This window comes from Aquila chrysaetos, chromosome 1, assembly GCF_900496995.4.
Source record: "Aquila chrysaetos chrysaetos chromosome 1, bAquChr1.4, whole genome shotgun sequence".
NCBI classification, from domain to species: Eukaryota; Metazoa; Chordata; class Aves; order Accipitriformes; family Accipitridae; genus Aquila; species Aquila chrysaetos.
The window spans coordinates 26,965,782-26,981,706 of NC_044004.1; the positions used below are offsets into that span (position 1 = coordinate 26,965,782).

General features: G+C 41.9%; 1 protein-coding gene across 6 annotated transcripts in view; it reads left to right on the plus strand.

Annotated features, from left to right (window-relative positions):
- LIMCH1 (LIM and calponin homology domains 1) overlaps window positions 1–15,925 on the plus strand; it is a 181,921-nt gene that overhangs the window by 63,214 nt on the left and 102,782 nt on the right. For 5 of the 6 annotated variants that reach the window (XM_030007793.1, XM_030007801.1, XM_030007812.1 and 2 more), the window contains exon 2: window positions 4,276–4,346. In XM_030007793.1, coding sequence (XP_029863653.1) covers window positions 4,276–4,346 — 71 coding nt within the window. Of the gene's footprint in view, window positions 1–4,275; window positions 4,347–12,093; window positions 12,112–15,925 lie in introns of those variants that run through there. The other variant, XM_030007851.1, reaches the window with a different exon arrangement.

Consider the following 15,925-nt stretch of genomic DNA (forward strand, 5'->3'; position numbering starts at 1 on the left):
AGGGCCTTGCGAAGAAAGGCCAGGTCTCAATGTTCTTTCAGTTAACATCTTCATTGTTTTTTTTGGTGTTGCTTTTTTTTTTTTTTCTTCCCCTCTCCTTTCCTGAAGGCAGTGGTCCAGGATACAGACTACCTTGCATTTGTCCATGACTCTTTTTGTGCAAGTTCAGTTCCGAACACCAGTTCTCTGTAGTATGAAAGCTGATGGGCTAAAGATCTGTTCCTCCATTTTCCAGTTTTCTGTACCTGGCTGCAGATGAACAATTTTCTTTTGTCCAATAAAGCTCAGTAGAAGCACTGTAAACACTACCTTCTAGTCCTTGTACGTCGGTGTTTTCAGAGTTTCATCCAGCAGTCAAACCGGAGGCTTTTTTCCAGACGTGGAAGAAGATAAGCTAGTAGGAACAGACCAGTGCTTAGACTAATAACATGAACATGGTCCTGTGATGCATGCAACAGTTTTGTGATACCATGGCTAATGCACATGCTTTCCTTTTTACGTGGGTTTGGGCAAACTTTGGTATGCACTTAGCTATGTGGGACTCTGTTTGCAAATACGAGTGCCAATCCTTTTGCATGAAGTCAGTTTAAATCCTCACTCCTCCTGCTCTCAGTGTGCTGAGCAAAGGTTATCTCAGCAATGTGCACGAGGCTGGCCTGTAGGCCTGCTATAGTTCTTGAGAGTATGTGTGGTGGGTTGTCCCTGGCTGGATGCCAGGTGCCCACCAAAGCTGCTTTATCACTCCTCTCCTCAACTGGATAGGGGAGAGAAAATATAACAAAAGGCTCATGGGTTGAGATAAGGACAGGGAGATCATTCAGCAATTACTGTCACGGGCAAAACGGACTCGACTTGGGGAAAAAAATTAATTTAACTTATTACCAGTCAAATCAGAGTAGGGTATTGAGAAATAAAGCCAAATCTTAAAACACCTTCCCCCAAACCCTCCCTTCTTCCTGGGCTTAACTTTGCTCCTGAATTCTCTACCTCCTCCCCGCCAGCACCACAGGGGGACAGGGAATGGGGGTTGTGGTCAGTTCATCACACGTTGTCTCTGCCGCTCCTTTCTCCTCAGGGGCAGGACTCCGAACTCTTCCTGTGCTCCAGCGTGGGGTCCCTCCCAAAAGAGACAGTTCTCCATGAACTCCTCCAGCATGAGTCCTTCCCACAGGCTGCAGTCCTTCACGAACTGCTCCGGCGTGGGTCCCTTCCATGGGGTGCAGTCCTTCAGGCACAGACTGCTCCAGCGTGGGTCCCCCGCAGGGTCACAAGTCCTGCCAGAAAACCTGCTCCAGCGTGGGCTCCTCTCTCCACGGGTCCATAGGTCCTGCCTAGGAGCCTGCTCCAGCGCGGGCTTCCCATGGGGTCACAGCCTCCTTCGGGCATCCACCTGCTCCGGTGTGGGGTCCTCCACAGGCCGCAAGTGGATATCTGCTCCACTGTGGACCTCCCTGGGCTGCAGGGGGACAGCCTGCCTCACCATGGTCTTCCCCACGGGCTGCAGGGGAATCTCTGCTCTGGCACCTGGAGCACCTCCTCCCCTCCTTCTTCACTGACCTGGGGGTCTGCAGGGCTGTTTCTCTTGCATGTTCTCACTCCTCTCTCCCGCTGCAGTTACTGTTGCACAGCAACTTTTTCCCCTTCTTAAATCTGTTATCCCAGAGGTGCTACCAGCATCGCTGATGGGCTCGGCCTTGGCCAGCGGCGGGTCCATCTTGGAGCCAGCTGGCATTGGCTCCATTGGACATGGGGGAAGCTTTTAGCAGCTTCTCACAGAAGCCACCCCTGTAGCCCCCCTGCTACCAAAACCTTGCCACACAAACCCAATCCAGTATAGCCCAAAGTGTCCTCTGCAGAGGGGGGCGTGTGTGGGTGCACGCGCGCGTATGTGTGTGCATATGCCAAGAAACTGAGCTCTGATTTCCTCTGGAAAAGGTGGATGCAGCTTCTTTCTCCTCTCAGTCCTCTTTTGGGCTCATCTTTGTCATTTTTAATGCCATCTTCATGCTTATTTTTGGTTTCTAGCTTTTCTCTGTGGAACTGTTCTTACATTTTAATTGGCTAAATCAGGAGACTTGTAGCTGATTAATGTTTCCCCTCTGCAGCGGGACCATCTAGAGTAGGCATAAGCCTTTCCATGCCTCATTTACTTCCAGTTCCTTTTCAAACAGACATGCACTGTTCTTGGACCTTCCTGTCTTTCCTCACCTGCTGTCAGTTTCTGTTGTACATCCACTGGATTAATTGTTGTTCCAGCTGTGCATTTGCATTTCATGATTTTATTCGTGTGGCCAGAAATTCTGTAGAAACCTTCCTACATCAGCAGTAATGACAGTGATACCCAGGCGACAGCTTTTGGCAGGTAGATTCTTACCTGAATTGTGTTAACAGTTTCAGTACTGCTCCCTGGTGAATAAAGGTGTTCGACAAACACATAAAAAGATTGACGTCCATAGCTGCAACTTTTGATGTTGAGTGAAATAAAATTACTATCCTTTTTCTTTTTTTTTTTTTTTTTTCTGTATAGATGAAAAAAACACTGAGTCAGGCTGTTATGAAATAGCTCTTCCTACTTCTTTCTGTGCTGTACTTTATTCTATGGGTGAAATAAAAGTCAGTTTTGATGTGCTCCGTCTGTTATTCATCCCAAATGCTAATGGTTTGATTGTCATGATTTTCCTCTGTCCCAGCAGATCAAGATTAGAGATAATTTACTATGATTAGAGATAGTGTAAATGATTAGAAGTCACTACTGGCAAATTGCATCTGGTTTCTTCTGAGGTATGAGGGAAACACAGTGCCTTGTTCTAGTTTATGTATTTGCATAAACCATGATTGTCAACTGATGTCTTTATGATACAGAGTATGGGGGGTTAAAGTTTGCACGCTGTCATACTAGTTTGCTGGGAGTAGTTCCTTCACATGAAGAAAACCAATGTGTTTATAATTCAGTGGGGGATTAGGTTTTAGGCTTTGTATTTGCACTTCAATTCAAAAAAAGTGTTGTTCTGTCTAAGACTGTGTGTCGCTATAACCAGCATTCGTGAAAGCTGGTGCATTCGCTAATCCCGTGGGAAAGTGCCAAACTTGTCAGTTTTTATAAATTGCTGTCTTTATGACAGGAAACTGGGAGGGGAAGGGTCTTGTATCTGAATGGAACAGCAAGGAGAAAATGGGGACGTAAGGACAGATGTGTCCCCAAGTCACTATTCTCTATGGTGGAAGCAATGCCCAGAGCAAAGGTCTTGCTGAAAGATTGGATGCAAGCCATGAGAATTCTATAAGCATCCGGTAAATGTTTTGGCTGGGTGAGGAGAAGACCTCCTGGAGGACAATTAAAAACTAGGCAGACTTTTTTGGCTTTGTTTTGTTTCTGTTCAGTGCTCTCTAAACATAGCAATTATTTTTACATATTTGTTGGTGGTAATAAAAAGTATTCTTTACTTTTAACTGAACACGTCATCTGTTGAGAATGATTTGAGGATGAATGACAAGCCATTGTCAACATGGTAGTGAGTCACAAACGAGGGTTCAGTCATGCTTGTAGCATCCGGCACCCTCAGGCGAGACTGGGATTCCTAGACAGTTCCTAGATGGTCCATCCCTAAGCAGCACAGACTGACTTAAGAGCTCGTAATGCAGAATGTACCTCCTGGTCTAAACATCCCTGACAGGACTGTGAGTAGGTGCCTAAACCTTAGCTTCTAATGAGTTTGTACTCATGCTCACAGTTGACTTCATGATGTGAAATATCATTTAATATGACCAGGAGTATTGTGGTGTGTGTCTGAAGGGCTGTTACCTCATGTGAGTGCTTCCAATTGCCTTTGTTTATTCTATAGAGGTGATAGGTTAAAGGCCAAAAGTTGAAGCCCAGTACAAGATTTTTAACATGGTGCAAAAAAAAGCAGTAAAAATACATAATTTGTCTAAATACAATAGTTGTAGAACTCAAAATGCTATAGAATAAAATTTTTAAAATATTCTGAAGAATACATTGTAGTTGTTGTTTTTGTTTTTTACTTCTACAGAACACCTCTGTTACAATCTGTAATTGCACTGGCCAGAGCAAATACTTAGCTTTATGTGTTAAATAACTCAATGAAATGGGAAGGAAGAAACTGGTCGATGGACACGACTTAGTCCTTTGGCAAGGCCTGTAAAGCTCTGATGTTTCCTATGCAGCAGATGCTTTAACTGAATGTTATGAATTGCTCTCATAAAGCACATCTTCTAATAGATGTCACCCTTTTGTTTCCCCCTACTCTTTTGCAGCAAGTGACAGGCAGAAGTTTTGGTGAGAAAGATTTTCGTTCTGGATTAGAAAACGGCATTCTTCTGTGTGAGTAAGTAACACTTACAGTTTCAAGCCTTGAATACAATCTTGATTAAAGCTGAAATGAATATTACCTAGTATGTCCAATTGTTGGTTTCCTGTTACGAGTTTTGATACTGTGCACACTGGTATTTCACTGCAGCATCATTTCAGTGCCAAAGCTATTGTTATAGTGAGGATTGAAATGTGGCTTAAAGAAAACAGGTTTTGCAAAGTGCTTCCCTCACTCCACCCCAGCTCCTTAGTTGAATTATGTAAAGTAAAAATGGTGTTTGCTTTTTGGTTTCCTTTTATTTAAAGATGTTAACCACAGATTGGCAAATGGTGTTCCGCACCTGCCTGTGGACATCTCTGCTACAGTGAGGCATTTTGGACCAGTGCCAGGTCCGAACACTGTCAACAGTTAGCCATCTGTATACCATCAATACTCAGCTCCTTTTATAGTTTCTGGAAATGTTAGACATCCTCTAAATTTTACCTAAAGGTGTATTTGAATGATGTGTTTTGTAATTTTTGGACAAGAGATGCAAGTTAGCTGTTGCACGTTTCTCTCTGTGGCTTTAATTGCTAGTTTTTAGGCAGAGTATTCCAAAAGCATGTTGTGGGCTTAGATGCCAAAGCTGGTGACTTTTAAGAGCAATTTGGAAGTGTGCCCTAATGCCTGTAGTTCTTTGAAAATCCCATGCAGGTTGTCAGGAGTTTGGGAGAATCCAGTGATCCGAATCACCTGTATGGACTGATTTCTTTTCCTGGGTGTGGAGGGCTGTCACTGAAGTTGGTAAAAGCTGTCTTTGCACACCAGAAGAATGAAGCTTGTGCAGAGCTGAATGCATATTGAAATTTGTAAACGAGATCTCTTGAGATGTTTAGCTGGACCATTGCAGCTACTGGTTAAGTTTTATTCTATGAATGAAACGTACTGGAACTTGGAAACTGTTTTCAGCGGTAGAGTTGAGCTAATATCCTGTAACTCAACTCTAGGTAGCTTACGATAGCTTTGAAACCTACTTGTGTAAATACTGTTGTATAGCTCACTAGTGTCATTAATCAGACAGCTTGAACTTTAGCTGTTAAAGGGGGAAAAAATATAAAGGAAATGATATGATCTAGTTTGATTGTAGTTGCATGTCTTTGCTGAGGAGTGGCTTTGGGAGGAGGGAAGTAGTTGTTATTGTTGATCAAAAGTTGTGGAACTCGGAAGGAGCATGTAGTTTACCTCTTTGTATTTAAGGGTTGCCTCTTGCACAAGATCTCTCCTCTGTGTGTTCAAGGGAAGTGCTGTGTGCTGAATCACTTCACATTGCTCTTTAAATGTTCAGGTTGAATTGTGTTGCATGAAAAGCAAGGGATGTGTATTTCAAGATTAGATTGTAATCTTATCTGCAAGTAAGCAGAGGTAGTCTGATTTAACTGCTGTAAATCTTTAAGGTGGAATGCTTAACTAACTAATGTTTTGTTAATGAAACAAATAAATATGTATTTCTTAGAAGCTTGTGAGCTCCAGTAGTAAGCAGGTCAAGGGACAACACTTGGTTATACTACTAAATTGTTCTGTGATGTTGGGCAAATTGCTTGTCCTCGTTTACCACCTGTGGATCAGTGCAAATCAGCCCGAAGGGATGTGTCTCCTCAACCTCAGATCTGAGAGGCCATGATATTTGTATTGCATCCTGCTCCTAGTAGCTGTGGTTAGTGGGTAAAACTCTATTAGGCTACAGAGTATTAACCAGAGAGCTACCAATTTGGCCTTCAAGTTTGGCTTTCTGATGACGAACAAATTATAAGGCCAACAATAAAAGTGTGCTCCTCATTGGTTCCAAGTCCACTGTAAAATAAAGAACTCAACAGAAATTTGGGGTGTGATACTGAGAACTTTTAATGTCTCTTCAAAAAGTACAGGCTTTGGCAAGTGAAGCCCTAAGAGTTAATTTTTTATCTATTGCTCAGTGAAGAAGTGCTAGTAAAGCTGCTACAGGCAATATTGTCTTTCTAGACAGGAGTTTTCTGGTTTATCAGAGACCTACATGGGTACCTCATGAGCAAAATCTGGTGGTATTCAAGCTTTCTCTTAACCTTCTTCCAATCTGCTGTGCTTTCATCGCAGCTGACCTCAAGAAGTAGATGAAAACCTGATCTCATATTCTCTGATAAGCTTCAGGGGATAAGAAAGAAATTAGAGCTGTCTTAGGTTTCTGAAGATAGATGAATTCACTGCCTTTGGTCTGGTTTATCTGATTTGTTGAAAATTTAGGGAAAAACTAAACTTGCCTCAGTTTATCTCCACAGGACAGTACTGACTGCTAGTGTCATTAACTGGCAACTCGTAGCCAGACACTTGTGTGGGTGATGTCTGTGTGAGTGTGGAGTGGTGCTCACTTCCATGTGGCTGTTTCAGTGTTTTCCTTGCCTGTTTTATTTTGTGATGAGGACTGAAAGCAAGTTCGGGTTCTGAAGGGATCCCAGTAGCTAGAGGACTGGAAACTGATGTCAGGAGTGGGGAAACAGTATGCCTTGAATGTCCTAAACATGTCACAAGCTACCTTCGGACTTTGCAGGTGTTTTGCAGAAGGGAAGGGGGGTAGCCACCATGCCAGAGTCCATTCCCCAAACAGTCAGACTAGCCATGTGCAAAATGGCACAGGGGGAATCTTTGTCTGTGTCTCGAGCAGGATTGTTGGAGCCTTACACACAGTAAAGCCAGGCTTTCCTCCGGGTGATCCCAATGTCTATGGCCTACACAGCCTGCAAACTCCGGCAGACATCGCTACGCTGGTTATAAATGATTCATTCACATCTAGCAACTATCCGCATGTTTTAATAAATGAAAACTAATACAACTGCGCGATGCCAAAAGCTTGGACTCTTGGGGTGGAAGTGCTATGGACCACCAGCCTGACCAGCGGAGCAGCCCTGCACACGTGTGCTAGCCACAGGCACCCACAAGCCTTGTACCTGCCTCTCTGGTAGTGTTTACGCTGCCGCTGGCATCTCCATCTGGCCTCGTTATGACATTTTCATAGCTTGATGCACTCGGCTCGGGAGCTGAGGAGCATATTTGAACAATGCAGGGTGCCATAAAGCTGCAAGCTGACAGATGAGGGTAACACAAGCCCTTCCTTCTTTCTGGATATTTGAAAGCCCACTTGTGCAGTTGTCCTGACAGTCCTGGCTCTAATTGTTCACCCAGCTGTGCTGAGAAGCCAGTGACTACAACTTCTGTTTGTCTGAAATGAGTTCACGGCTTTTTAGCATAATTGTCTGACGTCAGTGCAGATGGTGATTTCAGCAAGGGACATCATAGCTAGGCGGAGGCAATTCTTGCTCTATTCTTGCTTTGTGTATTAAATTCTCATATGCAAAGACTGAGGAGTTTCCTGGCTATGCTTCTGCATGGGTGGGCAAATATGCCCTCCTGGGGGGATGGTGGAAAGCTCTATGAGGGAGGCATGCAACACCAGTAGCAGGAAATATCACTAGAAATTCCCAATTTCCACTTCAGCACATGTTTGGGTTTGTGTTTTGTTTTTTTGGTTTTTTGTTTTTTTTTTTTTTCTGTTAGATAGCTTTAACATTTAGGTTTGACCCAGATATCATAAGAAGCTAGAGGATTAATCAGGAATAAATTAGATCTGGTTGTTGCAATGCTTAGATGTTCTATTCTATGGATTCAGGCATCTGAATGAAGGTTGATTGCAAAAGAAAAAGTATATGCTGTCTCTATCCGCCTGGCCCACTGATTTGGGTAATTCTCTTGCTTTTCTGAAACAGCAAATAAGGAAGTTGAAGTTGCTTTTATTTCTAACCATGCAACAATTGCTATTAATAAGTTTAAAAATTACTACATGAAGACAAAAATGCATACATCTTCCTGCAACCTTGCCCAGTTGTTACTGCTTTAGTATTCTTGCAAGTGTGTTTTTAAGGTGAGCGGTTCCTTTCCATTCTCCTTGCCATCCACCTGCCCTTGCCCAGCTCTGCTGCTGCAGGATTCCTTCTTTCACATTCGGCATTCAGCAGTTAGAGGGGTCTCTGTGAGGATGTGAGACTTGGAAAATCCCAGTTATTTACTTGCTTTGATATGAATATGCAAGGGTGATATATATCCAGTGTATCTGTAAGCATTTCTGACATGCAGTTGGGACCATATTTTCTCTCAAACTTTCTCTGGAATCAAGCAGTACTAGGAGTCCAGCTACCCTGAAAGTTTGTATTAGTTGTAATGAGATTCTAAAGTCAAGAATAGGACCAAACCATAAAAAGAGTAGCAACAACAATTGGGACATGGACAAAGGACAATGGTCCTGGGCAAAGGACCTTAAACAATGAACTCAAACTGAATCCAGATTTAGATATCAGCAGAAACGATTTGGCTTTGCAGTGGAGTCCAACAGCATCATGATTGTGTGTAATACCTTGGGTTCTGTATGTAGAACAGTTTAGCTGCATGTTTGTTTTATGTATGTATGTATGTAAATCAATTTATAGCAGTAAATGCAGGCATAATAAATCTTTGATTTTCCTCAAGCATGAAAGTTCTAAGGAATATTTAACTGCATACCTTGAGAAGTCATGGCATAAACATATAAAAGTGAAAGAGGAATAATTGTATGTGGTTAAACATGGATGTCACTTGCATATACAGTTCTGGATACCAACTTATGAGCATTTTCCCAAACTTTTTTTTGTTTCTTAGGGACACTTATTTTGTATATTAGCACATGGTGTTATGTAGCTTAGTAAGGTGTGCAGAAACTATGCTTATTGTTTGAAACCAGGATTCTTTGACTCTAATTTTTTCATTATGTTTTGAAAGAGCAGATACAAAGGTATTTTATTGCTCTTAAGTAATCTTGGTAAAATTGCATATGTACAGTGAATTAAGGAAAAAGCTTTACACTTTTTCTTGTGTAGGACAATATTTAGGAAAGGCAGTTCCCTTCAGCTGTGCATGTTAGGAATATATGCCTTTAAAAAGTACAAGAAAGTTTTTAGGTTTTAGTTTTAAATAAAAAAAAGTTAGTCATGCACATAGATTATTTTAATAGTATTTAAAGTGAAGTATGGCTGTAAATCTGAGTGAGCTGAAAGTGATTGTGATCAAGAATGACTTAATGGAATTTATCATTTACTCTCTCATGAAAATAATTTTTTTCTATAAATAAGAAATCTCCTTAGCTTGTGTTCTTCATGTCACTGGGGATGAATGAGCTGCTGCTTCTGAGAGAGCAGAGTTTCTTTGGGCTTGCATCATGGTTGTAGTGCATCTGACCAAGCTTTGGGCCGACATGAATGCTGTTTTCAGCAAGGGCTGGATATGTGCCAGATCAGTGCAAGTGTAATGCTATGGAATAGTAAAACTTTGTCCTCTGAGTCAGTGGTACCGTTAGGTGTGGAGAACAGTCTTCACTGTATATATGGTGTTTCAGTTGTGTGGCTGTTTAAAAATCAAGTTCTTCTTGCAAGTTAATGTCACTTATGTAAAATTGCCATGCCATTTATGGAGACCTGGTAGGGGAAAACAAATACTCAGTTGTCTTTGTAGATTGTAGGATTTCGCATATACGTTATGATACTTGTCTGTCCGTGGTATAGGCCTGGCATCAGTTCAGCACTTGACTGTGTACTGTACAGTGCAGACACTCTTGTCTTGCCAGATACCTCACTGGAGAAGTTAGTGGATGCCCAGCCCATACGATTAATTAGGCTGTTGCTTGAATTTCCTATTCCTGGAAACTAAGAAGGTATTTGAGTTTCATAGGCATACTTGAAGTGTTGAATGTGACCCGTGCCTTGAGGTGAGAGGGGATTGGTGTTCTCCTGTGGTTTTCAGGCTCTGCGTTGTAAAGCCAAAACATTATCAGCATCGTGGATTTGGCATGTCTCCAGTTTAGAGAGACGGGCCCCAAGGCTCATTAAGCATTAAGATTTAGGTTCATGTGAGGACATTTGAAACAGTTTTATATGAATCCAGAGTTTTTAATCTTTAAGTTTTATTGCCGTGTTACAATGAAGAGTTATTTATTAGTACGGTTTAGGTGAGGGGTCAAAGGTAACATAAACCGTAATGCTCAGCTGTGTGCATGAGAAGAGGAGAATAGCCATTGAGGGGCATACTTGAATACAGCCAGAATGGCCTGTCTTTGTATTTATGGTTTGTTTTTTTTTTTTTTTTTTTTTAAAAAAAAGAAAAAGAAAAAAGGCATCTCAGTAGAATAAATAGTAGAGTTTTTTCAGTGGAGCTTGGTAATTGACAGTGCAACAGACTGTGGAACACTGAGCCATTCAAATGGAGTGTTGCTCAAGTGCAAAGAAAGGTAATCCTGAGAGAGGTTTCAGCTTTCCAAGAGTGTATGTTAAAGAAATTACATTGGATACATACTTTGGGCAATTATCCGTGGCCATTGCTACTGAGTGTAAAACTGTGTGTGAATTGTAAATCTGTAGGTGCCTGGGATGCTCTTCCTGTCAGTTGTGGTGGTATGTTCTGTATAAATAGCTTGTGAAGCTATTTATATACAGTCTTCCCTGTTGCCTTTCTTGAGCTGTTTTGCAAGGCCTCTATCTTGTTCATATTTTTAGTCTTTGGCAGAGCAAGACCCATACTATCCTGTGTTTGGCATACTCATTTTCTCAATGCTACCTATTTGCATAGTTCGTTATTCACCGGACTGGACTGTGAGCCCTTTATAGGACAAAGTCAGTTCTGTCCTGCTTGTTAAAAAAGCACCTTGTTCATCTGATCCTAAATAAATAATGTCAGGGGCATCATTAGCAATCACTCAAGAATGTTTTCCCAAAAATATTTTTGTGACCTCAGGAACATCTCTATATTTTGAAACTTCTTTACCACTTCCTTTGCAACAAAATATTTTGACTTTTCATTGTCTGCTGTTTCAATGTGATTTGTTCATCTTTAAGACTAATAGTGGATTTTTCTCTCCATTTCAACTATTTGGGGGCATTTTGGAGCTGCCGCTAGAGCATGAGTTTAAAATATGTGGATACTGAAGCTGTCTGGGCTAATAATTATCAAGTGCTGAAAGGCTGCTTGTTAGAATGTAAACCTGTAAAACTTAATTTAAAAAGAGAAATGTCTCTGTGAAGGTTTACTGTGGATAGAATTTCCTGAACTCTCAAATATGAAATGACCTTTTACTTTAAGATCAGGTCATTAGTCAGCTTTTCTTTTTAGGAATATGATCTGTTATTTGAGCAAAGAACTCTGTTGGATACCTGTCCCTCCAGCCTGGACTGATCTGTGAACACACATCACTTCAACCTTTCTTTTTTTCCGTTTCTGAGGCTTACTCTCTGAAAGTGCTTCTTTTTCATTTCCTCTTAGAAACAAGGTCTTTTTGGAGGCTGGGTTTTGGCAGCCATCCTCTGAATATTTTCTTAACTGATGCTTTCTTGCAAGACAACTGCCTATGAAATTCTTGGTAGTTTTCATTAGATCTTTTATCAGCTGTTGCCTGAAACGCCTTCTCTTCCTGGCAGAAGTTTTTCAAATTCTTAACTGGTGATAAACAACTCCAGGAAGGTCTAATAGGTTAGTCACATGGTGGCTAGTACTGATTGCAGTTTGTCTGTCCTGCTGTGGAGATACCTTATCTCCTGGAATGCCAAGCCTTGGGGACAGCACCGAACAGAGCAATTGATTCTTCCCATACCTCTCAGATCTTGCTTTTATCAGGGGAAGGAAGTGACCTAGCTTCTCCCTATGAGTGGGGATGGAGCGGTTTTCCACTTCCATCATGCACTGTCATTTCCATAAGGTAAGACAGCTCTAAGGTTTTAGCTTCTATGCAGTGTCTTACTGTGCTTCATTTAACAGCTAATGACCGAAGAGTCCGAGCCAGCACCTGGCATGGGGGAAAGGGAGGATGGGTGTGTGGATGTTGGACTGAAAGTGGCAGGAGGACTTTGAGAAGTGAAGAACAGAGGATAGTCCTGACTCAGGACAGGTGTGTAAATGCTAGGGGTGGTGGGCAGAAGTCACAGCTGAGAGCCTTGAAGGGTCTGGAGAATAGGTCAGGTGTGTGTATAGAGACTCAGGTTTTGTGGATGGAGCCTGAAGAGGTTTGGTTTTATCCTGGTTTGGGTTATTGTCTTTTGGGTGTTCCGTGGGATTGTTGGGTTTTTTTGCCTTCATCATATTTTGTTTGATTTCTTTTAAGAACTATTTTATCTGTATTTCTTTTTGTCATGTCTTTGCTCCTTTTACTGTTAGAAGTTCCTTGAGATTTCATTATTGTATCTTCCTTCTAGTCATGTCAGGGAAACACTGGTTATATAAGGTACCAGAAAGCCTTTATAGGAGAAGTATGCCATACAAAATTTTCAGAGATAACTGTGAGGTTGGACAACAGATGCTGGAATTGTTCCCCTGTCCATAGATGTCTACAGTGCAGGTGTCTAGACTTGCTGTGCAGCTAAGTGCAGAAAAGTAGCTGCTTCTGGTTACAGTCATGTTGATGAGTGCCTGATGTCTGACTTTTCTGCTGTCTGAAGTGCAGTAGGCAGGACAGTACTCTGCCATGTACTGGTTGCCAGTGTTCCTGAACGGTTAACCAGTGGGGTTTTTTTACAAAATCTTTTTCTGAGTGGCACAGAAAAATAACATGTGTTTATTAACAGGTCAACACACACTATTATGGTCAGGTTTAGGGCTGGGAGAGTGACAAAGCCTAGAGCTATAGCTGTAATGGGGCTGGAAATGGGGCCAGTGTAGTGGGGCTGGAGGAAGATTTAGGCTGCAAATGTTCTCTCCTTTGTGAACTTGGTCGCTGGGGTCATGTCCGAGTGTCTTCACCTCAGAACGAGCCAAGGGTTAGGATTAGAGTTAGTGTTAGGATTAGGATTGGGGGACGGACAAAGGCTAGAGCTGCAGATGCAGCGAGGCTGCCAGAGGAAGGTGTGCGCTGCAAGCGTTCTCCCCTGCAAGCTCTTTAGTCCGAGACATGGCTGGGGATGGGAGGCCCAGGGCAGCCAAGTCCTTTGGTTAGGGTTGGCAGGGCAAGGAAGCGTGGGACTGCAGTTGTAGGGGGCTGCCAGGGGAAGGTGTGGGTTGGTGTTTTCTCCCCTACAGACTCTTTTGCCTGGGCCCTGGCCGAGGGCTTTGCGCCAGGTCCCCGGTGTGAAACGGCTAGGGTTTTTGTTTGCCACGTATTTCAACAGAAACCTAGCGGAGCTGATAAAACTTTACATATCAAGACATATGCTCTATATGAGTCTAAATAGGCACAGAAAACTTAGTTTTTGTGTATTGACCTATGTAGGAAGAGGTGTATTCAGTGGCTTTTTCAAGAAGCAGGGACAGATAGTAACTGTGTGAGCAAAGGCAACTAATGAGGTACTCTGCATAAACAGTACAGCTTTTCTGCCAGGTTGGTGGCAGAGCAAGCTTAAGCCACTCGATATTTTGGCATCTGGACTGTTGCTCTAGATGAGGCAATAATTCAGAAGCAGCCAGTCTGCTCTGGAAGAAATCTCCCTTTGGCATGTTCTGCAGTGAGCAAGTCCTGGGGGTTTTGGTGCTGGACTGTTTAGAGATGTTTCCAACAGGAGGTAAACATTTTAATAATAGAGACCTTTCTTCCTCAGGCTTTTCTATCTTGCCCCATCCCGTTTCCTCCCTCTTCAGACTCCAAACTGTGATCTAAAATGTTGTTTATTCCCTGCTCCTTTCCTTCCTCTCATTTTATCCTTCTCCCGTATTTCACAGGGAAGCCTGTACAAGCCATTTCGAGGATTTATTTAGAATGGGCTTTGGCACTTTGGTTTCCATTAAGATCTCTTTATTTTACTTTCTGTTATTGTCTATGGCTTTTGATCTGCACCTGCAATATTCGTTATGATGCCTGATGTATTCACGTTTGAGTAATAAAGAAAATGAGATGCCTTAGTTAATATATCCTTTTTTCTCTGAGACAGAGTAGGCAGATCGACAACTGAAATCACAACAGAGCTACAGTATTTGGAAAAAAGTGCTCTGACAAAAAAAAACCAAAAAACCAAAACCAAAACACAACAAAAAACCCAACAAAACCCCCCACCTTAAATTGCCTGTTGCAGCAGCTAAATGGAAAACAATATTTTTTTAAGGTTTCTGCTATGCAATGCTGAAAGATAGGTTAGTGACTTTTGGGGGAAGAAGTAGTAGTGTTTGTTTTCTATCTGTGAAATAAAATTATGGTTACAGAAAGGGAGATGTGCATTTTTTTCTTGCCGTTCTGTGCATCTAGGGGGAAAAAGTGAATTGTTTGTATATAAAAGTATGTTCTTTCATCATTTGTTTTTAGGACATAATAGTGTTAGATTCTACTGTAAGCAGAAGGCAGGAATAGTACAGCAACCTGTGTGAGCTTGGGTTACAGAGTTTTTAACTGCAAGAAGATCAAGAAAATACCCCCAACTCCCAAAAATGTCATTCACATTGGGTTTGTTGCCACTCCTGATTATGGTGGTGCTGGAGATGTTGGGATTCCAAGTGTGTAATAACACAAGTACAACTTAGAACAGGTCAGATAGAAGCTTTATTAACTGTGATCATAGAGAACATTTAGAATAGCATCTCCCCTGTTCTCTCCAAGTGATTACACAGACCCAACCAATATACTATTTCTGGGGAAAAAAGGAGGAGGTGCGGAAAAGCAATCATTTCAATGTTAACAAAGCCAGGTATCCACCCCTGGGAAGGATGGACTCCTTAATGAGCTTGCTAACTGCCACAGTCCTAAGAAGGAATCAAACAGTAAATAATGTGACAGTATGGAGAGATGGCTCTCTGTGGAGCCTATAGGAGTGACACACCCCATGTTATCTTAGCTCAGAAGTAGGGAGCTGGAAACAATCACAGACTTAGCTTTTAGTTGAAAGGAATATTCTTTTAGTTTGGATAAACTTCCTAGCCAGACCTCTCAAAAATTAAATATTAATAAATTTTACCACCATGGTAGGCTGCCAGAAGAGTTGGTTCTTGAATGGAGATGGTGTCAGCACAAAGTGAGATTCCTCTCTTCTATAGTGGCTATTCTCATTTTTAAAGAGTTTTAAATTATCGTAGTCATCTTTGTTTCTCTTCAGAGATCTTTAATTTGAAGTGAGTGTCTTGACCTGATGATTTTCTTCCCAATGGATGGGACTGGTTGAATTTTCCTGCGGATAAAAGGCATGAGGGTTTTCTCTTGGTGGAAGGGTGGTAAAGAAACAGTGTTTGTTGCAACAGGATTTTATAATTAAAATTCCCCACTTTTAGAGGCTTGGTCATTTTTTTGGAATATTCTAACAATCAGCCATGTCAGCACTTCTCATAGCATGTCCATGGGTGGTGGGGAACTTTCTTGGAGGGGGTTGCTAATCTTTGGACAATGAACAGTGTTCAACCATGGTATCACTGGCCTAATGATGTTTTCATGGTGAGGTGGGTTTTTTTGGACTCCCTTTTTATTTGTCTTCTCACATTTATGTTTTATGGGGACCTCCAATCTCCACAACATATGCAAGGATGGCATTTAATTTCAAGTACAGATGCAGAAAAATAAGACAGGCCACCCATACAGTGTATGTCCTTTCTCACTTTCCTGCAGT